Below are 26,857 nucleotides of genomic sequence, written 5' to 3'. Positions count from 1 at the left end.
TATAGCAGCACTGCAGTTCAGACACAAGTATCAGAAAGTAAAACTCAGCCTTTCATCTTCTTTGCTAATAACCCAAGCAGCAGAATTAGCTGATGACCAATGATTGACAATAAATTGGGATACGGATGGCTTGCTGACTTTCTTGGCCAGTCTTATGTCGGCACTAGTCAGGCCACTACTGGTGGCCAATTATGCTCGCACAGAATTCGTCGGGGACCTTGGTCCAAGGCAGCACACCATTTTCCAATGCCCTAGCAGACTGGCCAGAATGCGGTGTTGGAATAATGCTTTGTCGCACAATACGGCCATTGCAGCGAGTTCATTGCAGTGCACAATCACGGCACAAAATTGCCGTTTCTGTGCAAGGGAAGCACATGTGTTTTCTGAAGTACTTATAACCATGTGATAGCAGCTCCGTGACTTAGGCATACAGAATATCTTATGTAACTAATCTATATTGACGCCACAAACTTTGATTCATCCAATGGCACCACCAGGGAATTGCAGTGGTTCGAGAAATACAGGGTATACACTTGCTAACACTTCCCATGCAGCATACATGCATGTATGCCGTACGAGTTCTCTCCACAGCATTGGCGGGTTCTAGCACAGAACTCGCATCGAGATTTTACAGCGGCAGAAAATTTATGCACAATAAAAATACTTTGAGGATGATGATTAAACATTAAATCTACGATGCAGTATGCATGGCGAAGCTAGGATTGAGTGCCTATCAAAACAAAATGTGCAAGTTTACCCGAAAGCCCTTTCTTTTGATCTCGGACATATTGGAGCCATCTATAAGTTTATCTTGGGCCATGCAAGGCATAGCAATAATGACCAGTAGTTGGAACAGCATAGGCAGACTGGTAGTTAGCCAATATGAGGCTCATGTATATAGCCATGCTTGTCCCAAGTTAGATTGCCAACATCGACCCAGGCTGGGCCAGAAGAGTTTTCCCATTGGTACGCCAACATTTCCTGTGAAATAATTGCAAATTATTATTTATGTCTTGAAGTAGTGTCCCAGAACCCATTAACCCAGTGTCACTCTTTGGCATCCCTTTTAACACAAGCGCTGATAATATGTCTCAGGGCAGCACACTTGAGAAACACCAACACACATAAGTAAGGACAGTGACAAAATGGTTAACTGCAAACTATTCATTTATCCTTGAAACACATGCTTCAAAAGGACGATTTACCTCATGTGCTCATATTTATGTACCGGGTGTTTCTTTCTATATGGAGCACTTTCATTTAAAGGAAACTGTCATACAGTCAGACAGGCTATGTGGCTAGGTGGACATTAGCAGCTCTTAAGAAAGAGACCGACAATAATTTTGCTAATTACGAAGAAAGCTTAATTACCTTTTTCATTACATACTTTAGGGCACATGTAACTGTGAAATTGAAACAATTGGGTAGTGAAGTAATGCATGTTTAGCAGACATCCATGAAAGAGGGCGAAGGTGAGCTTGCAGTCACACCATCAAGCGTGTGCGATGGAGGGGGAGAGAGCTGGTTGATGCGCATCTCCTTTCCTAGCGCGATTGTGGCAGCACATGACGGCTGTCAGTGTGGCTGAGCGTATACGCAGACCGCGCACCCTGCTTTAGAGGAAATCTACCATGTGTGCAAAGAGCGAGCATGCCAAGATTGTGCGGTATTATGTGCGCGGTCTTCCCACGCATTTAGTACCGAAGGCCGCGTAATCTCAAATTTCTGAAATTGTTGAAGTGAGAGGCACACGAAGCAGTAGCACTGCGCTGCCGGCACTATTCATGGTAGCGTCACTCCACTGCAGGTGACACCATCAGCCTGGGGCGGAGTGGACGTGGAAGCATAGCTGGCTTCACTTAATTAGTACCGCGGATGTGAAGATATAGTCCACATGGCATGAAACTGTATCGTTGGTTGCTGGCTCTCCAATTCAACAAAATGAATTTTTTTCTCATTCAAATTTGCTTTTTTTCGATTGCTCGATAATTTGGAAAATCTAGCGGCCTCTTCCGTGTAAAATAACATCGACTGGTGAGTGTACTTATCTGCATAAAAGGTTGAATTTCAGTACAATGAAATTTTGATATAACAAAGCAAAATGCTGACCTTGCTGACTTCATTATATCGAGGTTTAACTGTAAGTAAATGCAAGTACAGAGCTTAGCGACTGAAACGCGACACTCGGACTGCATGGTGGCCGGCGCTCTTTGTGCCACAGGTGAGCACTGGGTGATCACCGAGGGGTCGAAAGCAGTCACAATGCATCACGAAGGCTCCCACTTTCATTCCCACCCACCAGCCCCACAATCCAAGCACTGCATTTCAACAGCTGAGCATTGTACAGACACAACGATCAAGCCTGAGAATTCAACCTAGGACCTCGTGGTCGGTTTCTGCGGTGGCTTGTGCTTGAGCCACAACAGCAAATGTTTATGAATGTAAGCGAATGAAAACCATAACTCACCAGCTCATTGTCAGCATCTGTGTAGAGACCAGGGACAATGACATGCTCACCATCACTGGCAAAGCTAAGAGCAAAAACAAAAAAATAATTGTTTGAATTAAAATATGCACAAATAAAGCATGGAAACATGGCAATTGTCACGGCTGGGAAAGATACACTAAAATGCCATCTAAATATAGTGGCTGCAAGATACCTATCTACAAAATTTATTTCAGACACTGAGAAAAATTATGCAGATCCAATGCAGATTTTGGAATATAAGTGAAGTGAAGCTTCCGTAAAGATGGTTAATTAAATCCCATAAACCCGTCTATCTTTTGAACAACACTTTGCGGCATAGCCATTACCTCCTTGCCGAGGAAATCAGCAAGACGCACAAGCCCATGCAATGTGACTTGCGTGATCCATGAAAATGTGGATTACAGTTGTCTTCGGGATTGGACAACTTATATGACATCATCTCCTGCATCAGCCCACTTCGTACTTGCACTATCTCTAGGCACTGTACAAGAAGCCAACTGAGCAAATGCGCAAGACCCTGGGAGAGAAGGCACAGAAAGCTTTGCTTTAATAAAGGAATTACGCACTTGGTGTGTATGTGTTGCAGTGAGGATATTTAGGTATTGTTTGTTGTTTCACAGCAAGATCCGCAGAGAACAGAGCGGGTAATTTGCACATCTGTGGCATAGAATGGATGGGGCTACACGCAGGCCAATTTGAGTGCTGTCCTGCACGTGCGATATTCGGCAAGATAGCAGCAACCATGGTCAGGAAATTCCAGGAGTGTTCGCAAAGAAGGCTTCGCTTTAATACGAGATGCACATGCATAAATTTTATGCAATAGAGACTCTCTTAATATGATCAGGTGATGCAGTAAACTGGCAACCGGAAATTACTAAGGCTAATTTTTACGATAATGTTGGTGGTGGTGATCTGTGTGCAAAAGTAACCACACTATCCAAATTAGTCAGTGATTTGAAGCCCACAGCCAGACAAAGTACACGAGTTCTCCTGCTTCCACCACGAGGACAGGGCCAAGTTTATCTAAACAAAAGATATCACGAGTTTGAAACTGAGATGGTGAATGTAATGAATTCTATCTAAGGTATTAAGGAACCAATTATTGGCTTTTAATACAATATAATTTGCACTAAGAATTCATAATTCATTCCACAAGGTCTCATATTGTAGTGGACAATAATAACTGCGACTTGAATGCACACAAGAGCACTCCTAATCACTGCCATCTCAAGAGAGTCCTTGCTGTTCCATCTTCCCCTTTTCGCACACAAAGGAGACAGTGCCCGCTGTTAGATAAGAACTGTTTACATCAGAATGTACACTGAAAAGAGTACAAAGGCTCGAAAAATATGACACATTTTTACATGCTGTATTTACTCGCATAATGATTGCACTCGCGTAATGATCGCACCCCTGAATCTTGTCGTCAAAATTCAATTTTTTTTCTTTCCCGTGTAATGATCGCACCCTGAACTTGTCACAGCGATATGTCGTGTGCCAAGTCTAGTTAATGATGATCGCGCTTACCATCTGTCGAATGCTACGCAAACAACTCTTGAACACATACCAAGCGGTCTGCACGCACCCAACATTCTTAAGCAGATGCCCCATTTCATTCCTTTCATCCCTTTCTGCACTTCCATGAAAAAAAAAAGCTCCAACCGAACTTGCCTCGGCTTTATTATTTGTAGGCTTGATAATGATTTTGGTCAACAACAACAGCATAAAGGGTGCCTTTCGATTCTTCTCGTCTGCACTCGTGGGCATGCAACAAATCGCGAGCGGCAACGATAGTGGCCACGTTTACACTGATACGTTAGAAGTGTACCCTATTCATACGCCGCCGCTTGTAACGCAGCTAAGATATTCGCCCACCCTTAGTGGAAATGTGCCGTATTAGGATAGCAGTGAAGACAAATGCCACAGTTTCCGCAGCATGCCCGCCACGTGTTTCTATGTCACATGTAGCTAAGTGCGCCCATCTCTGTTTCTGTCCCCTCAAAGTGGACATGGCTACGTTATTGTCTAAAACTTGCCGATATTAACAATATTATTCATTACTGATAAGGCAGAAACTCTTCTAATGCACGTAATGTACTCATGAGAAGAAACATAATTGCGTTTGGCACATTCGGCTTGCTCCGCCGGCTGCCATTTTTGTTTTGGTGTCCCGGACTGACAGTGGCAGCCGCCTGCTTGTCATCCCGCAGCAAATGCGGGATGAAAAAAGAAAATGTTTCCTTTCGCAGGAAATTTAACCCGCGGAATGATCGCACCCCTGTATTTGCGTCAATTGTTTTGAGAAAAAGGTGCGATCATTATACGAGTAAATACAATGATAACGACAATGCAGTGAATGACTGCAGTAAGAGCAAAATTACATTTACTGACCTGCAATCACATGGAGGCAAACAACATAAACATAAACATAACATATTGACCCATGTACTTATTTATCCTTTTTCTGGGGATTGTATTTCATACACTAACTTAAACTTATTGCTCAGCGCAAGATGCATGTGCATGATTTGGAGCTTATTCGAATGTTACCAATGGTTCCATCCATTGCCTGTTATCACTGAACCCTGTGTTATCTGATTGTATGCGCAACGCAAATTGGTTAGTACCATCTGGAAGTCACACGGGCACCAGCGTTTATGCTGGAACCTTCGACGAGTCATATATAAAAGCAGACGCACTTGACCCGCAGATCAGATTTCGACAATCACCAACTGTGCTCGCCGCTATCGTTGCGCTTCGAGTGCCACCTGCTTCTGGGGGGCAGAGGCTCGCCAAATAAAAAAGTTAGTTTTGCGACTCACAGTTTTGCTATACTGTGTTTTTTACGGTCACTACAAAGTGACAATACTGCATATATTGCTAAGAAAGATTGTTCTCAGGCATGGGAGCGGCCAAGGAGGTTTTGGAGCAGCTTTGGGAGCAGCGAATTTGGCCCATTGGAGCAGGTTTGGAGCAGGAATTGTTCGTTTTGGAGCAGAATATTCGCATTTTGAAGCATGCTAGTTACGCCTAAACATGAGTGAAATACAGACAAATCAAGAAAAGGCGTTTTTTTATTTGACTTTGGAGAGCACTGTTAGGTTACCGCGAATCAGTTCTGCGGAAGCCCGCAAGGTGGAGGAGAGTTCGCTAAAGCAAAAACAAAATGTTATACACCTGACCACCAAGGAAACCCACATTTGTGCCTTGGAAACCACTATTAAGTTAAATACCGGGCATGCCTGCTAAATGTGGCCAAGAAAAGAAAATTAACGAAGGGATTTATGCGAACAGTACCCATTCTATATTGACAGGCTATATTCTAGTCCACAGGTATCTTTTTCATTGAACACAAGGAACTAATATTTGATTTTAATTAGCTAACATTATCTACCTCAGTTATTCGATAAAGATATTGGATAATGCAAATCTTAGGTTACTATAATTCCAGTTATCGCTCACGTTTCAACATCAATAGTTTATAAAGTTAGCTAATTAGACGTATTTGTGCACAATGAAAAAGAAATACTGACTGTGACCAACCACAAACAACACCCATCCACGTACCGTCAACGCTGTTCACGTATTGCCCTCAGTTACTTTTTAAAATTCTTCGTGGTATTCAGTTGGTACAGCAGAGCACCACAGAATAAATGCGAAGTTACTTTGTTGGTCACTGCGTGTTTGCCAGTATTCCACATAACTTGGCAAGAAGAAAATAAAGAAAAAGCTCTGACATTTATGAAACGAATAAAGGAAAAAACTGTTCAGTGGCTTTCCGATTAGTGGCGCCGACCAATATTTTGCACAAGCTTGATTATTAGGGCTTCCCCATAAAGTCAATGTAAAATGGCAAACAATATTTTGAATGCCAAACAATGGTTTATTAAAATTTTGGGATTCGACCTGCGTCCCGAAAACCAGCATTGTCCGGTGAACCGAGCCAAGCTGTCAGCTCAGGCCCATGGCCTCCTGGACTAGGGATGCCGCCCACCTCAGATGACTCCACCGTCAGCTGATTTTTACAAATAAAGTTTATTCCTCCTCCTTGTGCCGTCGTGTCATCAACATCACTGCTGCGAACGCAATATCTGTCTTTCACGCATTCTCTGACCCTTTGCTACTGCCATTCAGCCACTACGGTAGACTAAAACAGAAGCACAACACCATCGGTTTGCGTTTTGTAGCAGCAAAAGTCTGACTTCGTATAGTGCGGTTGGGTAGAATACAGAGTTCCCAGAGTGCAAATTTGAGTGATAATTATGGTTGCCATTGCATATTTCTGGTCAAAAGGTTTCACACACATGTGCGAAATATATTTTAACGTTACATACATGTGTTCGCCATTAATCGATGCCGTTTTACCGATTGGGCGCACAAGCGAGTCTTAAAATGTATAATGACAGACTGTACAACTTATTCATACAGCTGAGTTTGCGGCTTTCATTCCTGGCTGCCCCATAAAAGAGAGTGCCAGTTCAAGTCACCTTTAGCTGGTCTGCATATTACGCAAATGCGTAAGACTTATACAGTCGAACCCACTTATAACGATACCGGTTTTAACAACACATACGTTATAACAATGAAAAGTTGCTGCACCGTCAACATTTATTTGTTTTCTGAGGGGAAATGACCCCTTTACTACAATGTCCCCATGCTGCATTATCAGTTATAACGATGAAGTCTGGCTGCTGGGTGTCCGCGCCGAAAGGTAATGCAATGTGAAATCCTTGAAAAGAAAAAAAAAAGTGAAATGCGAGCCGCTGCACGATCGCCTGCCACCCCAACTACCACTTCGTGCTTCTCTCCATGGGAGATGCATGCCAGCCTCACGCACATCTCTCCTGCTGCCCTTCCACCCCTCCGAACATGAATGGGCTGTGCCCATAGCTCTGCGCCGAGCCACCCTCCGAAACACGAATGGACCACGCCAACTGCGCTGACAACACTGCCAGCGCTGCTCCCAGATTGCTTGCTGGGTCCTCGCAGTTCTTTCTTTATTCTATGGCCCTCATTCTGTGCAATTCTACTAAGAGATTAAGTCTCTCGTGCTTGTCTTTGTTCACTGCACTGAAGTCTTTCCTGGCCACATTGTTTCTCAGCCTCGTTTTACTCACCACCGAAACAGAAGATGGCTGATCTGCCCACTGATCATCGGCAATGCACAGCGTTGCCGATGTAAAGAAAGCACACTGCTATAGATTTGTAAGCAAAGTGCTTCTAACCGATGAGGCGATCGTCACGAACGTGCTTGCATCAGATAGCGACAGTGACAGCTACGGTGGCAGTGCTGACGGGGCAGGGGAGGCTGCCTCAACATTGTCCCCACGGGAAGTCCTGTAGATGCTTCAGTCTCTCATGGGCTTGTTTTCGCGAGGGACCTTACATTTGACTATGCCTTCACCTGGATGCCTTGGAGAAGTATGTCGGCAAGCTTTGGGTAAAGCAAGCAAGGCTGATGGACATGCGGTTTTCTCGTGCAAGCCAGTGGGAAGTACTTAGGTGGCGAGATGCTTGTGGCGATCACGTCCCAGCATTTCTTCTGGATTTCTCACGCTGAGATGCTGCCGTAACAATTTTCCCCGCATTTTTTTTAAAGGGCGCCTTTTGGGGCTACCAAAGTGATGCCTCGGCAGAGCTCATATGTCACTTGCCACCCTCTTTGCAGTTGTTATAGCAGTGCCATTCTTGAACACCAACAGCCGCGGCTTGTTAACAACACGCGATCGGACCGCGCAGGAAGGAGAGTCAAACAGTTAAATAAATCAGCACAATCGGAAGGTGGTGGGGAAGAGAACTGGTCTCCCCGCCATTATAGTTTTCTCGGAACAGCAACACCCTCCCCCATTTCGATTTTTTTTTTCATGCAACCCAGTTATAACAATTATCAGTTATAACAATGGAATTTTTGTGGCACTTGAACATTGTTATAAGTGGTTTCAACTGTATAAAGCAATCATAATGTATGTACAGCACAAAGTATTTTTGTTTTCCTACAGCCAAGTTACAATACGGCCACGGCGGCCACATTTCGATGGGGGCGAAATGAGAAAACACCCGTGTACTTAGATTTAGGTGTACGTTTAAGAACCGCAGGTGGGCCGAATTTCCAGAGTCCCCCACTATGGCGTGCCTCATAATCAGAAAGTGGTTTTGGCACGTAAAACCCCATAATTAAAAAAAAAGAAAATTAAAGTTACAATGCGCCACCAAACACACCCTCACTCCATTGACGCCAACGCTGAAACGGATTGCTTTAGCTTGGCTTATAGGGCTAAATTCTAGCCAACACATGGCTGTGTGACTGCCACTGAACACGAACATCCCACAAAATTTAGAGATTTATTTGAAGTTGGTGCTTTGGCACAAGTTGGCGCAGCTTGGTGGTTTGGCGCAAGATAGCACAATTGCTGCAGCACTTCCATCCCTGTGTTCTGGATTTTGGCTATTAAATTATGGTTGGATTATGCTTGCATAATAACGTTTTTATAATGTTTCTTTCTTTACCAAGGAAAAATGTGTTTGTTAGTCATATTACACGGGGTCAGTCACATTCTTTCAATTTCATGACCCCTCGAGTGCCCCTCAAGTTACATGTGGGGGAGGGGAAGGACATTACATTATGTCAATGTTTCACCACAGAATGTCACTTTATCCAGATTTATGTGACCTTTTACCTTATGCCATTCCAAAATAAGAATTCCTTATTCAACTGATAAAATCGCATTTGATTACATCGATACAAAACAAGACTTTTGATTTGACTGCACAATTTAATAACATATTTTAGTCAGTCACTAACAGACACACCTATGTCGCAACCTTTGTATCTATCATGAGAAGCCAACAAACACTGACACCAAAGACAACATAGGGGAAATTACTTGTGCTTAATAAATGAAATAAAGAAACGGTAAATTAATGGAAATTAAAGTGCGTGAAAAAACAACTTGCCGCAGGTGGGAACCGAACCCACAACCTTCGCATTTCGCGTGCAATGCTCTACCAATTGAGCTACCGCGGCGCCATTTGCCCACCAACTTTCTTGGGTATTTATGTGTCCTAGTAGAACCCTGGGAGTGTTAGCCAGCGCCACCACTCACAGACCTTGGCGGCGGACGTGGAACGTCCTTTTTGCCGCAGGCGTCACGAGAACGTGATCTTTTTGGGTGAAGGCAACCGGTCAATAAACCCACATATGCTACCTGAAGGCATCAATGTTGCCGGATTCGAGACCCTCGTTATGTAATCAACGAGAAGAAAGGGGGCTAACCGAGGGAACCGATTTTTATTAGTCATATCGTGAAAAGCCAACAAACACTGACACCAAAGCAAACCCACAACCTTCGCGAAATGCAAAGGTTGTGGGTTCAGTTCCCACCTGCAGCAAGTTGTTTTTCATCCACTTTAATTTCCATTCATTTACCGTTTCTTTATTTCATTTATTCAGCACAAGTAATTTCCCATATGTTGTCTTTGGTGTCAGTGTTTGTTGGCTTCTCATGATATGACTAATAAAAATCGGGCCCCTCGGTTAACCCCCAACTTTTGTATCTGTCATTCATGCTAAATGTTGTTTGCCAAGTGTCAATCTATGCCCACTCCAAATCTATTCGTAGAGCCCCTGGCTATCCGAGGAGGCTGCCATGTCAATAACCAACTGACATGCCACACCAGTCATGAAATCACAACACATCACTTACCAGCCACGGACACTTTCCGAGAGATGCGCCTTCTTCACAGAACGAGGCTGCAATGCATTGTTGGCAAAGTGGCTCCCCACATGAAGGGCGAAGTCATTGAGAGCCACAACTTCCTTACGCTGGAAATAAACAGACATAAGCAACACATACAAAATTAATCAATGTTCTTAAATTAACCTTTGAGCCTTTTTAACTGGGAATCAGCATGTTCAACAAGGAAACAGATGCAATCAATTATATGCTTGAGTACTCATGCTCACTCTACATAATCAGCTACAGAAAATGCAAAACAGCATGTATAGCGTGTAACTTGACTTGCACAGAGCATTAGTCTGGTTTTGATTGAAGGCAAACTGAAGAAGGAAGTACAAGTGACAACTCTTGGCAGTATTCAGACAAGATGCTTCTTGGCCTTGAAGAGTCATTTAACAAGAAATTTATCGAGATTATCTGACGAATTGATGTTTGAAAATAGCAAGTACACTCCTGTTGCTGAGAAGAAAGCATTCGTAAGTGAGAAAGTGACATAAACTTGAAAACAAAGTTGCACCATCACTTCGGAAATAGGGAACCATCTCCCCCTGGGACATAATTGATCCTGTAACAACTCATAAACTGTAGTCAACAAATGAACACAAAAAGCCCATTGCGAAGCACTTGAATATAAAACAAAAAGCCAACTTCAACCTTTTTTGAATTAAGAAGTTTCGAAATGCACATTAGGGACCATAAATGTTTCAGGATTTGCTTCAAGTTAGCTAAAATTTTGGACTACAAATGCTGGAATAATTGAGATTCAACTGCAGTTCCTTGAAAGCATCTTTAACCCCTGTTAATTCGACTGTCCAACAGGTATATATCAGGAATATAAGAGTGCTGCCTAATCTAACTTCAAAGCTTGCTTTAACCCTTTCAGGGTCAATGATGTAAATATACAGCACCACGAACGAGTACAAAATGGTTGATGCCGTATATTTACAGCGCTGTCTGTATGTTTAAAGAGCACACCAATTTTCTCACTTTTTCTTTCCTGGCATGTGCTGCCAGTATGTGGGAATACGCAGAATTTTTTTTCTCGTGCCTCCCTCTCTAGGTTTTTGTTGCATGGTTTGTTTTAGAGCTGGTTTGTTTGCTCCGGCACGTCTACAGTCGACGACTGATTTTTCGGACGCCTCATTTCTTGGACATGCTTGATTTTTCTTACTTTTTCCCTGCCCCAGGAAATACCTCATAAAGTCAATGTATTACACGGCTCAAAATTTCGGACACTCTAGGGAGGGCTGTTCGATTTTTCGCACTTTCCAAGCATGAGCTGGGACAACTGCCGCGAATTTTGAGCTGTGCCGCCGCCATCTTGTTTGTTTACATTTTCCTCTTGTAGCCTCGAAACCGGTGCTGGTCTTGCATGGCGGTTCCTCAGCTACTTGCATAGAGTTTCTCACTATATTACCTAGAGGGAAATCTGGTGCTGCTCTGTGGTATGCATGGGAACGCCGGTATATTGTGACTTCGGATTGGCATCGTTCCCGGAGAGCCAGGCAAGCACCATTCCATCTGGCACAATGATTAATTTTCTACTAAAACAGCACGTAAAAAGCTGTTTTAGCTTTATTATTATGCAAGAACATGTTTTGTTTAACTATGAGAACTTGTTATTGCATGTACAATTATATGATATGTGAAAAGTATCAGTGGGCTGCTAAAGTTGGAGGACAGACGACAAGATTCGCACTCACTTTCAAACAGTTTGTTGTCTGTTCTTGCTTTTCTTCGCTTGGTCATGCATTATAGGTGAGTAAAGATGTGATACGCGTGAATGGAAACATTTTATCAAGATTTTACTTTAAGAATGCGTTATTTGTGCAGCCATATCCACGTTTTAGACGAAGCCTCTTACAACACCAGCCAACACAAGCCTAGCAGACACATATACCGTCATTCCCATGACGGCACAGCGTCCCTTAGGAAACTCCCATAGACGGTGGCACCAGATTTCCCTCTAGGTGTTTTAGTGAGAAACTCTATGGCTACTCGGACGCTGGATTGAGGCTATATGCTAGCAGCTTCCGCTTCCGCAACAGCGTCACTGCCGTAACACAATGCATTTTTTTTTTCCTTTCTTCCTTCAACTGCCTGTTTGTGTTTGTCATGCGTTGACGAGCTTAGCGAGTAGGCCTAGTCGTGGTCATGCTGCGGAGACGCGCAAACCACGTTCTGTCGCTACTGTGGCTCGCATTTGATTGAATCGGCTTCAGTGCTTCAAGACGCAGTTTCCCGTCTCGGGTGCCCTCCTCAAACAGAAAGCCGAGACGATGGCGCTTCAGATGAACATTGTAGGATTTAAGGTCAGCGACGGCTGTCTAAAAAACTTCGAAAAGCATGCTTTAAGAAACTGTGCGGCGAAAATGCAGCTGTTCACCTGAGCATCGTTGCGGACTACTGCTGTGAAAAGCTGCAGTTGCTCTTATGGGAGTACTCGCCGGACGACATTTTCAATTGCGACGAGAACGGACTTTTTTTTTAAGTTTATGCTGGAGAAGACTCTTGCCTTTGCTGGTCACCCTTGCCATGGTGGAAAACACAGTAAGGAACGAGTTACTGTTTTGGTCGGCAGCAATATGTCGGGGACAGAAAAGCTGCCGATGCTCGTCATCAGCAAATCAAAAGCTCCGAGGTGCTTTAAAGGCGTAAAGTCCCTGCCTGTCTTGTACGAGGCGAACAAGAAGGCATGGATAACACAGCAGTTTCTTGAAAGCGATGTGAGAAAACTAGATCGGAAATTTGATCTAGAAGGCTGCAAGGGTTTGTTGTTCGTCGACAACTGCACTGCACACGGGCACATAAATAACTTGAAGTCTGTGTGAGTCGAATTCTTGCAACCAAACACAACAAATATCCTACAGCCGATGGACCAAGGCGTGATACGCAACCTGCAGGTGAACTATCGGTCATGCTTGCTTTCGCATGTGTTGTTGTGCTTCGACAGTGGAAAAGCCTACTCTGTCGATTTGCTTGGAGCACTTAGCATGCTCGCTGATGCGTGGAAGTCGGTGGCACCCACAACGCTGCGCAACTGCTTCCGCCACGCGGGATTTGTGTTGAATGGCGACTCGGCTGTCTTGGACGAGCATAGTGTCGTCGAGCAGTTGTCCGGCAGTGAGCACCTCATCGACGACCTTCACACTGCAGGCATCGAAATTCCCTCGACCGTCTCGTTTTCGCAGTTCACGGACGTGGACAGCGAGTTGGAACTGTGCGCCGGGCTCACGGATTAAGAAATCATTCGCCAAGTGCTTGCAGAATCCGAGAGCGACGACGAAGACAACTCGCCTGCAGCAGCGCAGCCAACGCAAGCTGAGCTGATGCAAGCGGTTGCAACTCTTTCGTCGGCTTACGGCGACACGACAACTCTCACTGAAATTAAGGCAGACCTGCTTGCACGCAAGCGAAGCATGGTTCAGAAGACCATTAATCCCTTTTTCCAGCCTCTAACTCAATAGTAAGCAATAAATTGAGTTTTTTGGGGGCATATTTGTTTTTTCGGACTGCCTGATTTTTCGGACATTTTCGCGGTCCCTTGAGGGTCTAAAAAATCAGTCATCGACTGTATATACTACTGCTTGCGCATTGGTGCGCGCGTGGGCGGGCGGCGATTAGTCTGGGTTTTGTTCCACGGGTGGTTTCAGGTTCTTGCGCTCGCAAAACTCATAGCTATCTCATTACTAATCGCTCGAAAGGCAACCTCCTGTTACTCACTCATTTATTGCTCACAGAGGTGCACGTACGTTTCCTTTTCTTTTTTTGGAGACTCGCGAGAAGTGCCTCTGGTTATGCCTCTCATTGGCGATAAGATGAAGATTAGTGGAAGTTTGTCACACATTTTGCTTTTTTGAAGGGCACATAACCATAGTTTTCTTGAGTGCACTCACCTATGCAGTTCAATTATTCTACGGACGTAAATATTAGTGCAAGAGCAGGAACATTTGAGACTTGCAAAATATTCTGGTGTGCACATTTTCTAAGCCTTGAACTATGTGTATAATGATGCATCAAATATTTAATTCTTGTAAGTTTATTTCCTTTTTTTTATTGTTGTTATTCATGAATAAACAGTACATATACTATGCCAATGCAAAATATTCTTTTTTTTCCTTTACAGTCACCCAAGCAAAACTACAGCAAATTTCTTTCGAAATAGGTGCCTTCTGAAGAATTTAAATCTCCAATAGAAAAAATCGATCCTGGGCGCTCGCATATGGTGAAAACAATCTACTCTGAAAGGGTTAACCATCCAAGACAGACAGCAGCAGCACTCTGATTTAGGCCATTTGGTTTTAAAAGACTCCAATAAAGAAGACACACATAACAGGACAAGCTTGTCATTGAACATTACAAAGACAAGAAAAGAAGACAAGAAAACATTGCACGATTACAAAATTCAGAGTAATAGAGATTAAGAGACAACCTTCTTTTTTTGCAACATTTTTGGCAGTGGACATTATGATAATGTGTTAATCACCAATCATTCATTCCACTAAAGTACATTGATTGCAATTTTATTACACAGTAAATTTGGGGGCACAATGTAATTGCAAAACTAAAGCTAGCCAGACCATAAAGCCTACCCATTTTTTTAGGTGTCTTGCCCCTAGTACCAGTCTCATAAAAATTTATCCTCAAAATCTCCAGCCAGACGCATTGCTGTTCTAATTATTATTTGTCGGCACTGCACCTCTTCACAGTGCTGAAAACTGTGTATTTGCAATAAAATTGCAGCTGAAAGTCAGAGCTGATCCTGTTCTACATTTGTCTTCTTTCTGAGAATTTTTATGCTTTTGTTGAGCTCATTCAAAAGAGAGAAGGGTCTGCACTCACTGTGGCCTCGTCCAGGTGGATGCCGCTCTGCTCAAAGTCAAATAGAAAGAGCTTGGACACATGGTCATCCTCCTCTGTCGTTGGAACAACATCCCCTTTTTGCACCACTTCATTAAGGGCATCGTACAGCCTCCTGTCTGTGTTGAGCCTGCAAAAATGGAACGACAAATTAATGGCATCGCGTGCAGTCGGACTGCCACTAGAGCATACGCAGCTTCCCGTAGGAACACACAGGGGCCTCCAACACAAATGGAAACCCCTCAGCAACGTTGAAGAATGACAACTGCATAAGCACAATTTGGAACATTGCTGGCAACTACATACAAAGTAGACATCATTCTTTCATTTTGTCAGACTTTCCTTCTTGGGTCCTCGTTTCTTGCGCTTTTAGTCAAGTATGAATTCTTACAAGTTCGGCCAAATTTCAGTTCTTGTAGAGATCACACTTGAGAAAGTGAAATGTGGCACTCCAATGGAAAAAAGGTTATCCAGAATCCGCCAAAGATAAAAATCAAAGTAAACAAAGTTTCCCGTTCGGCTGTCTTTGTTGCTTCTTGCCACCATTGAATTCATCTTTTGGTTAAAGAAGCCTCGCACGTTACCTCACTTTTTACTCACTGACGGGCGACTTCATTTGGAACCACTTCTGTAGTGTTGCAGAACACACCAACACAGAGAACCGGTGCAATACCTGCCACTGTGGCACATCTCTTCTGCTGCCACCGAGTGCAGGTGCACATCTACCGCGACAAGAATACGTCATCACTGCTACAACCAATCAAGTGGCACCATGCTCTGCACATACCCTCCCTTCAGGTCTCCATGTCACCCCTCTAACAGCCTCCCCCTTCTGCACATATGCTGCTCTTCAGAGTCCAACGCCCACAGCATCAAAATCAATCTGTATTCACAAAGAAATTTTTCCTTTACAAGGACATTTAGCAATATGGGACACTAGTCAGGCAGTCCCTTTCATGCTAGTATACCATGTACAGACTATGACACTTCTTTATATGCTGCCCTAAGTCACGTACTGTGTGGAAAAGATGACTTGATCGGCAGATGTTATTGGGGCTAAAGGACACATGCTCAAGCACAAATGACGTGTGCATCCGTGAGACTGCTCCCATGTCTAAGCATTCTCTCATACCAGGGAGCTAAAACATCAGTCACTTAGGCACTCAATCCACACATACTTTCCGTGGCTCTCTTTACAGCATAGCAAATACAAATGAATTAACTGGGAACGAAAAATAGCAATTGCAGCTTTCCTTTGTTTTTCTGCTTAATTTATTTATTTACATAAACTGTGGGCAGAAATTCCGTCCTCGCAGGAGTAAGGAGTAAATGTTGGTAGACTATGTTTGAAAAGCATTAAACACAACCATATTGCCCGCACAACATTACAGAAACTTCAAAAGCTGATATCTTCTATTGCTCCTTTAACAATAATATTTAAAACATCCAAAACCAAAAGATGTTCAGACAAATCTATTTGCAAAGGATTAAAATTTTCAATGGACTATGAAAAAAATAGCATTTGATATCTTTCAGTATGTGCAAATTGTGGCACATAAGTTTCATGTGATCAGTTGTTTAACGAGAATACTATTATCCACACTATTCAACAAGAACATTGCAGAGCTCTTTTTACATGCTTATTCTGACGAGACATTTCGGCTGCCTGAAAAGGATGAGATCCTCCCCCATGAATGACATGTGATAAATGGTCTGGCATTATTACATGGCCTTAAACAATACCAAAGACAAGCACTGAACAGTCAAGCTAGGTTGTTAGGTAAGCCTTCTAGAAATCTCACAACATTTATGACGTGATACAAGATTTGTGTCTGTGTGGCACGGGCACAAGAAATTAGATTAATTATTGCCGCCTATCGCCACTTGCCGCACAGTGCTTCCTCACAACTCATTCAGCAATTGAAGGCATACTCTCACAGATAACAATGCTACACACGAAACATATTTTTCAATTAAACTAGAATTATTCTATATAAAATATAGCTATTCACGTTTTAGTGGCATTTCTTACACTTCTACCTGCTAAATGTTTCACTGAAACCGCAGCGAGATGCTTGACACTGTGTTTGCCTTGTGTATCCATCCACCCAATCTATTATGCTGACAACCATTGCTCTCATCGAAGTGTTCTTGTCAGTCAAGCTGCCTCATCATTTCCAGCTTCACCATCACCACATAGGAAAGAAAAATAAATATTTGTCCCCAACTGCCACTACAGGGATTCAAACCCATGTCATGCTCCACTGTGACAATCTGATTTTTTGCTGCCTGCTCGCAAATGAAACTTGTCTGCATGAGTGTGTTTGAGTTATAAGTAAGAGTTTCTTTTTTGGCCCGTAAGTCTATAGCCGCTCATCTGTGACTGTCAGTTAATTAGTACATAGTTTAGTGCCTACCTGATCCACATTCCCCGCCAACTACGCATAATGAGGTTTTGCTATAGTGGCGCGGTGAATGTAGAGGAAAAAATGAAACATTCTCACTCAAATCTAGCATGTGACATGGCGTCATTTCACTCATGGCAAAATTATCATTGAAGGATTATATTAAATTTTGCACTTCTTAAGTCTTACCTAAAACTAATACATTATCCTATGACAGCACCCATCCCTTATCTCAACCAAGAACCCTGAAACTGTTGGCTTCTTGCCCTTTCCCCTGTAGTGGGTGAGCACAAATATTTGTGTAAAATGCAGGCAAGTGAAAATAACATAGTGTTCGTCACTGCGGAAGAATGCTGCTGTTACACTAAACGAGTTCAGGGCCCAAAAATTGTGAAGTTGGCTTCTTTTTTTTTTTATGATACTACGACTGCAAACAAATTTGCTGCATTCACTGCTTCTTAAATTGTGTAGCAACAACTTGTAGCACTAACTTTAGAGATATTGCAATTAAGAGACACTTCATGGTATTAACTATGCCCCTGTGGCATGGATATTTGTTAAAGGAAAAATGGTGATGGAAAAGGCCCTGCAATTCCCTCACACTGCAAACCACCTGCACGAAACAGGGTGTTCTGTATGACTGAACCAGCAATCTCTGAGGACATGTTCTGCTGGGAGTTACAATCTAATTTAAATCAAAGGAACACACGAAGAGTATGCTACATTGCCACAAACAGAGCCGACAGAGCAGTGTGAAGGGGCAGCATCTGTGAGTTTTTTTGAAAGATCCATTATCAGTCTTTGACACCGTACCAATCATAAACAGGGCGTGTCATGTCATGGGAGTTAGTAATGTATTTTTACAGTGATGGCACTGTTTGTGTTTTACATCCACATCATTTTCTTGCCCACAATATCCATGTTCTTGGTAAGAGGGACAATCTCGACAGTCCACATCATTTTGAGCCTATCAATGATGGCAATTAGTCTAACAATAAGAATAATTATCTCTTTAACTTGAAGTGACGCTTGCTTTTATGTCCATCTAAGGATGCCTATGCATTGTGATGCATTTGATGATGTGGTTGTCAAGTCCCTTGAAAGTCCTAGGTACAGTCACGTTGTAGTGACGGTGAAGAACACAGTACCAAAACTGTGAATCAGGAAACTAGCTATTCATTGGGGCAACCTGTGCCCACAGAACAAGTGACACTTGAAGTGAAGCGCAACGATAGCAGTAAGCACAGTCAGCGATTGTTGAAATCTGATCAGCGGGCGAAGTGCATTAGCTTTTATACGTGACTGGTCGAAGGTTCCAGTGTAATCGCTGATGTCCGCGCACTTTCCAGAAAATACTACACAATTCACATAGCACATATAATCAGATTACACAAGGTTCGCCAACAACAGAAACGGATAGAACCATTGATTACATTTCAGAAACTTCTCATACAGGCAGGCGCAGCTTGCACTAAGTGATAACATTTAACATTTGTTGGCTGATGAAAAGCAGTTACCGAAGAAAGATAAACAGATATATATGTCAGTATTTTCTTTCCGTAGTCCTTCAGTCTTGATTTACTTTTGAGTGGGAATAGTGCTAAGAACACGGATGAAGGTAAGGGCACGCAGAAAAGGACACAATGCATATTTTTTTAAATGTTATAATACTATATATTTGACGTAATAGTTCTACGGAAACTCAAACAGTGGAGAGAAGTAATTAAGGGAAAATGAGACATCCACCCAAACGTAGCTAATTGCTACAAAGGAAACGAATACAGGTTCCTCGAAAGAAAAGCCTCGCAGTTGAAGAAAAATGACAGGAAGAATTCATTATGACAGAAGAACGACACCAAATTGGCTGGCCAGTGCACAAGCATAATGTGTCTTCAGAAATAAAAGCAGGCAGACATACTTCTCAACAAGGTTGTTGATGGAAACAGATGCATCCATAGCTGCTGAGGAAAATCTCCCTTCTGGATGACCGATTCGGACGAATTCAGCCTGGCAGAAGTACAAGAAATAAGTAAATGACACTGGCAAATAAGTAACGAAACAACAGCTCAAGAACAGCGGCAGACTTCTCTTACGTGTTTATGAGCAGTTTGTTTGCTAAATGCAAATGCCTTAATGCTTTTTTTTTTATGATACACTCGCACACCTTGCGTAAACCTTTAAAAAAAATTTGACACTGCGATCTCACACTTGCTTTTGCTTACACATATGTTGACAAGTTGATAAGTTAAAAAATACGAATCTGAGGTGTCACAAACTGCACACATACAAATTGAATTTGAGGAGTAATAATATATACTTGTTGACGTCTACAAACGACTCATTGATATGCTTTCTATAAAAGAATAGAAGTGCATCAGCAGTCAGAAGCACAGAAAAGTTACCGTCATCCAGAACATGCTTTCATGGTTAGCCCAGAGACTTTTAAGCTTTCGCTGCTCTGTGGTGCAGAATATAAACAAAGGTACTGCAATGAGGAGTGACAACGAACCATGTCTGCCACACGGCAGAGGGCGTCTGACAAGTCGTCGAAGACCTGAACCATTTTGCGCCTTCGATTGGGGTCCGTGGCTTCTCTGACGTACTGCTCGGCATCGCTAACAGCCTGCTCTTTCAAGAGGTAGAAACCCGACGGCTCCTGCAGCACTGGATGGCCGAACAATCCCTGGGAATAATGAACAGAAGGAAGAATGGCTGACGAAGGCTGAAGTTGGTTATGCCTTTCATAAAGGCAAACGAACTAATCAATCAACAGTCTAGATATGATTGGGTTGGTGCATGCAGAGCTGGGTCCTCAAAGGCACCAGCGTTTTTTGCACGAATGCATCATCGCTACAAGGAAGCTGACATGCTACACCTTTTTACACGTTACTAACGCAGTTCTTCATTCTCGTTATATATATTTTTTTTTCGTGGCTTTGTCACAAGCCGACCCTCTACGTTTCGAGCGCTTTCTGTTGTTTCGTATGCAGCGATAACAAAGATACTACCTAGGATAATTAAAGGCGAAATATAAAGTACCCTCGTGTTTTTTTACAGGGTGAACTATGAAGCCATAAGAAACGCTTTCAATTTGATGTTCAAATAAAGCGCAAGTAGCAGGTCGAACGTTGTAAAACACGCCGCAAGAAACGAGCAAGTGCCTCTCAGAGGGTTTTCAAGGACAACACGCAGTACACTCACCGAACGTTCGCCAAATCCCAATTGAAAGTTAGGTCTTCTTTTACCAATGCTATTGAAACGCGAAGCCAAACGCGACCACGTAGTCAAAGATCGCTTGATTCTCGACGAGAAACCAACGCGAACGAAGGCTGGTTTCACTGCGGGCAAAAGTATGACTCCACTAGACATTGTTCAGCTAGAGTCAGCCAATTACAAGTTTACATGTGAGAACGTTAGGTCATCATCGCCCGCTTCTCAATGATGTATATTTAAAATTTCGTTGTTTTCTCTCGCAAACGCAAGATTATTTTAACATCGACACTGAAAGCATTAGAGAGTCACAGGGCGCCGCCATGTTGGTTTGTTCGTGTGGACAAATGACACAAGTTCAGTCAGTACTCTGATGCGCACCAGATTTTAAGTGATATTAAACATAACAATATAAACTTTCTAAAGAACTAAAACGCACTATACAAAAACAAACTTGTGTTTATTTAAGTATTTTGCATTCAAGTTGTAGCTGCCCTCGGTCAATGCCTCGGTCTTCGTTACTCTCGCATTGTGTACATACGTCTATGCATTTCAAGCTGGTTGAGTCTTTTTAAAAATGGCGGCTCGCATTTTCGCGTTGGTTCACAATCGTTGCCTGAGTGTTTTGCGAAACGATTCCGTGTTGCATCGCAGCGCTCTGTTGTCGCACGCTTGGAACCGTCGAGGCTTCAGAACATCATGGGTGTCGCACATGTTCATCCAGACCCAAGACACTCCAAACCCGAACTGCCTCAAGTTCCTGCCCAATGTAAAGGTACTCGAGCAGGGCACCCGCGATTTTCCCAACATCGCGAGCGCGAAGGACTCTCCGCTGGCGCGTCATTTGCTTCGTGTAGAAGGCGTCAGAGCTGTATTTCTGGGGCCGGACTTCATCACGGTGACGAAAGGGGACGATGAAACCGAGTGGAAAGTGATCAAGCCGCACATCTTCGCGGCCATCATGGACTTCTTCGCTACCGGACTGCCCGTGTTGGACGACGGTAGTGCCGCGACCCAGGTGTCCGAAGACACACAGCCGAAAGAAGGCGACAGCGAGACGGTGCTAACCATCAAGGAGTTGATCGAGACGCGGATCAGGCCAACGGTACAGGAGGACGGTGGCGACATCCTCTACATGGGCTTCGAAGACGGCGTCGTCAAGCTGAAGCTGCAAGGTTCCTGCACGGGCTGCCCGAGTTCCTCGGTTACACTCAAGGCGGGCATTCAGAATATGCTGCAGTTCTATGTTCCCGAGGTGAAGAGCGTCGAGCAAGTCGTGGATGAGGCGGAGAAAGTCTCGAACAAAGAATTTGAAAAGCTGGAAGATACGATACGGAGGAAGGGAGTAGATCCGTAGCGCTGCAATTGTTTGTGAGCGACTTTAGCTAGGACACACAATTTCCGAAGTTGTCTGTTTTCGTTGAAAGTGTAATGGGCTGCGTTGCATGGAGGATTGTTTCTTTGGTATAAGGTTAGTTAAACTGGCATTGACTGCAGGCTGACATTCTCATGTTCCACTCCAGCTTGTGTGCCAAGCAAGCGCCTGCATGCGTGCTGCTTACTAGTGTACTTGTATCTGTATGGATGTGCTGTGCATAGTGATGTTGCAGATGTATTTATGCGTCTTATAAAATGAAAGAAAACTGAAAGCGTGAAAAAGTGAACAATTTTACTGTTTATAAGATGTGTACAAGAGTGGGCTGACAAGTAGAGAGGCTATACATAAAACGATTAGTATTTCACAGCAAATGTAGAAGCATTAAAGCGTCATTGTAATTTACACAAATTATGGCATGAAAATAACCTTTCACTCCAAGCACTGAGGAATGCGTGAGTCAACAAAACAACACAGTGGAAAACTAATAGGCCATCATTCGGCACCTGTACTGAAAGGGTTGATCTTGGAAACATATTCGTGACAAGATGTTGCAAAAACTAAGGGAGGAAGCATCATCATATGTGCAACATTAAAGTGATAAGGCATCGACATCAAACAAAGTGCAAGCATTGATGACAAACCACATCTAATGCAACCAGCAGCAGTAACTAGTGATGGTGATTGCGACAACCAAAAAGTGTGCTTGCTTACCATATTGGTGCATTATGACTTGAGAAGTGATGGGAATGCTACGATATATTGTAGGGGTCTACATTGAAAAATTTCATTGCTGTGCCATCTCTCTCATGTGGCAGGCTCATTACTTGTAAGCTGGCCCCTCAAAATGCAGTATGCACCTTTGTGGCCAGAGTACACAGTTACCTTATGCTGGTTGCATATTGATTATCAACAAACAAATCACTGCCATATTACTTAGCACAATTCGTGGATGCAAAGTACATAAGGGAACATGAAACATAGAGGATCTCAGTGCAATGTATAGGTCCTGTGCTACTGTGCAGAATGCCATCTGTCATCTGTTATCTTTTTTTTTTTTTAACTGCATGCCACTGGGACTGATGAGGAAACAGTTGCAGCATACCAAAATCCACTTGTTTTTCCCCTTATGTATTACTGGTGCGCATTGCGTTTCTGTGACGGCTGTCTCAGATTAACAAAAATAGATTTTTTAGACAAGACAATAATTTTTTCTGATACAGCTTCATGGCAGAGGTGAACATCAGTGTGTACAGTGATTTCTAATATAATTATCAACATTTCACTAATTAACATCGTAATATATTGCTTTTAGGGGAGGTGTTGAATAATTGCAGAATTGAAGTCGGCTGTAGCATAACCTTTTGCCCAATGTTTCGGCCCTTGCAACAATTTTGAGAAACATGTGCTCAGAGCTTTGCAGCAAAATGCACTGCTGTTCCTGTTAATAAGTTTCCACACTTTGGAAAGATGCTGTGCAGAAATCTTTCAACTTAGACAGCAATGCATTTAATAGAAAATGATTAGCAGAAGTGATCGATGACTGGAGCAGAAAAATTGCGGCCTTGATGTTCGCGAGCACACCGGTAACGAGAGTCAGCATGATCCATGTTTAAAGGTGGGGATGCCTGGCGCTCTCGTTATTGTTGTGCTAGGGAACAAAAGCAGCGCATGCCGTGATTTCTCCACTTGGGTCATTGGTCACTTGTGCTAATATTTTTTTCATTGCAGCTGCACATATTGAGGACCCATTTTTCAAAACTGGTGGCAGGCGCAAAGTTTCTAGCAACAGGTTATGCTTGGAATAGAACTAGTTTACTCTACTTCTGCAATTGCAATACACCTCTTTGAGCCGTTAAAATAAGTTAATAAAGAAATTTTGTACATAATAACTGTAATGGCAATTATCATGCAAATTATGATGTTCGCTACTGCTATGAAGTTCGGACTGCGAAAACTCATTTTATCTCACATCTTTTATGAATAATCAAAGACATTCATCATTGAAATATGGGGTATAGTGAGTGTTAGAGGTGTATTTAATTAATACGATATATACGAAATACCCCTAAGAAATAACTGCTGGTGAACTAGTTCTGAATGCTAACAGCATGTCCCTTCAATATCATGCAAAGATGACTTCATAGCACACATACGGTGACCACGAAAGGAATTCTCGCAGCCCAATATGTGCTGTCTATTTCATAAGCTTACTATATTCACAAACGGTGATATCTTATCTGTAAGTGCGCCTGAGGTGGCACAAGATATCCTTTGGAATAAGCCTTGAAGGAGGTGGAATGTGTAATTTTGATAATGAAAGAAAGAAACACACTGCAGTAGTTCTGTTGAAGCGCTACACAATGCCTGTTGTGTATCAACAGGCAGTTCATCACTTTGAATAAGGTGACATCTTCGAGCTCATACAAATTAGATGCTACATCTACCTAAAAGGTGGATGTAGTTACACTCAAGCTTATCTCACGTACAGATTGGACAGAAACAACTGATATGCTTTATGGCGACTTCTTACTTCATGCGGCACCAGCAGGGCTTATGCAGAGCGAAGTGGAGAGCGCGCAGTCGGGGAGCAGCTCATTTTGCATGACCGCAACCCAAGGAAGGAGACAGATGCATAATCTCCCATCAGTCTACGTAACTCCACACCAAAACCATGGTGCTTCTCTTTGGTATCTACAGCACCAGAACAAACGTGTTGTCAGAGCATTTGTCAAGGGCTCAAGGCATCAAGAAAAGCGCAAGGGCCACCTTGGTCAAAAATTTCCTTTGCATATTACATAGGAGGGAAATGAATAGAAATACTAAGTGAAACTGCGCAAACTGACTAAGTTGGCTGACACATACATTTTTAAAGAATGTGTGTTGGACTTACGTTTGGATAAGTATACCCACCCCATTCGAGGCAGTTTTGGTGGTAGCCAGTTGAACAGTAATTTCTGAAGTATTACCGTAGGCGAAATTTTATTTTGCAAGAACAGAAAATATTGCAGCAAATGAAGCATCAATCTCTCAATAAATGCTTCCCACCTTGTCTGCTACCTTTTATTACAGTATACCTACAAGCCAGGTACCAATCAGTAAGCCTCCCGACTGTGTGAGTTTCCTCCCTTGCTTTTTAAAAATTTTATTGGATGTCCATAGCGAATGCACAGGTGCAGCATGTGCCAACTGGCTTAGGTCGGCAGAGTCAGCGGATAGTCGTACTCACTCAAGTATCTTTGCAGGCGACGTATGCACTCACATGCATGCACAGTTGTCGATCCTCACATGTTCCTACTCATGCTAATCAAAACTCACTCGTGTTCATAGTCTCTTCCATTCACACTTACCTGCACCCACTCACGCCCACACTCCAGTCCACTCCCACACACTGGTACACACTCGCATCCACTTACACTTGCCAACATTCACCAACATTCATATCTCGTCCACTCAAAATCACTGTTGCTGACTTCTGTTTGTACTCATGCTGACCATCACTCATGTTCATATGCACGTCTACTCACATCCTTCGTCACTCACTTTAACACTTTATTTGATGCCTCTGAAGCAAGTGTGGAGTGAGTATGATTCCTACTCATGAGTGAGTATGCTGATCCATGCCTACTGGCAGATTCATTCTCGCCATGCAAATTGTACATATTGTCACTTGTTTATCTATTTCGAGGGAGCGCTTTTCGCCGCTTAACAAATGTTATCACTCAGCTCAGCTCTACCAGAAACCCGAGAGCAGCTGCGTAATGAGACCGTCGCGATCTTCACGGAGTAGATGAGTCGTCCATACCGCCACGCCGACCCGAAATGCTCGAGGAGACGAAAGTCCACTTACTCATGCGTGGTGTAAAGGAGGAACTTCTCCCCGGAATTATACGAAGCCCACCACTGGCGCGTTCACACTGAGACATGCGGTGTCTGGAGCGACGCGGAAGCCAGGCGAGATCCGCCGCCTTTCAGCCCTTCAGCGCCGCCGCTCCCGGACCGATTTTTGTGGCAGCTGCCGCCGTATTCCCTCACCGCAGACCAATCGGAGCGCGTCTCAGCAATTCGAAAGGTGGCGGCCAAGCCCGACACGCTCGTCGTATCGCAGTCTTCGAATGCGTCGCGACATCAGAAATGCTCATCGAATTGGTGCGTAACCGCCCTGTCCTTTTCGACAAGTACCACGCGATGCACAAGGGCTGCAAGTACCCAGGATATTTTTCGGTGGGGGGGGGGGGGGGGGGGTACTTTACTAGTACAAATGTCCACCATTCACCATAAAAACGCGTAAACCCCCAAAAGAGAAATGAAATAAGGTGTATTTTACAGCTGTGTGATACACATCTCCTTTAGTTGGCAAACAAGGAACTACGTCAAATGGACTTGCGCAGGAAAGAAGCACAGGAAGAACACTGCCAAGAACAAGTAAAGAAGCCAGTGTAAAATAAAGATTAGTAGAATACAACTTTAAAAAACAGCAGTTGGCAACCAAGGCACACAAACCGCACGGAGTTGTGTTAATTCGCCAGTCAATGACAGAAGCAAACAAAATAGTCGTCATGCGGCCTTTTCAAAATGGCGTCGCACTTGATACCTCCGAAGCGTCTGCTGTTCTTGGAGAGTTTTCATCGGCGGAAGCAATGAGGTGTGCAGCAAACATGGACAAAGTGTACGGAGTCTGAGCATTTCACTCTTCAAAAGTCTGCGGTGTCGTTCATTTCACTGCTGAACCATTTTACTCATGAAACTTCATTGCCAACTGAAATGAAACTTGCCAATAAAT

The 26,857-nt window shown here is 43.3% G+C and overlaps 2 protein-coding genes across 2 annotated transcripts in view; one reads left to right on the top strand and one right to left on the bottom strand.

The window, feature by feature from the left end:
• Positions 1-21,030, bottom strand: part of LOC126540324 (mitochondrial intermediate peptidase) — a 65,105-nt gene extending 44,075 nt beyond the window's left edge. Inside the window, exons 1-6 of the mRNA XM_050187117.2 lie at positions 20,691-21,030; positions 19,999-20,172; positions 19,408-19,496; positions 15,067-15,214; positions 10,192-10,310; positions 2,468-2,531 (exon numbers count right to left, since the gene is read on the bottom strand). Coding sequence (XP_050043074.1) covers positions 2,468-2,531; positions 10,192-10,310; positions 15,067-15,214; positions 19,408-19,496; positions 19,999-20,172; positions 20,691-20,858 — 762 coding nt within the window. The 5' untranslated portion in view covers positions 20,859-21,030. The remainder of the gene's footprint in view (positions 1-2,467; positions 2,532-10,191; positions 10,311-15,066; positions 15,215-19,407; positions 19,497-19,998; positions 20,173-20,690) is intronic.
• A 229-nt stretch (positions 21,031-21,259) lies between these two features.
• Positions 21,260-22,485, top strand: LOC126540325 (NFU1 iron-sulfur cluster scaffold homolog, mitochondrial-like). The gene has a single exon (XM_050187118.3). It carries the CDS (start codon positions 21,277-21,279, stop codon positions 22,054-22,056), a length of 780 nt encoding a protein of 259 aa, XP_050043075.1. The 5' UTR covers positions 21,260-21,276; the 3' UTR covers positions 22,057-22,485.
• Positions 22,486-26,857: the final 4,372 nt, after the last annotated feature.

This window comes from Dermacentor andersoni, chromosome 2 (genome assembly GCF_023375885.2).
Source record: "Dermacentor andersoni chromosome 2, qqDerAnde1_hic_scaffold, whole genome shotgun sequence".
NCBI classification, from domain to species: Eukaryota; Metazoa; Arthropoda; class Arachnida; order Ixodida; family Ixodidae; genus Dermacentor; species Dermacentor andersoni.
Note: the sequence above shows the minus strand (reverse complement) of the source record. Positions and strands in the feature narration are given on the sequence as shown.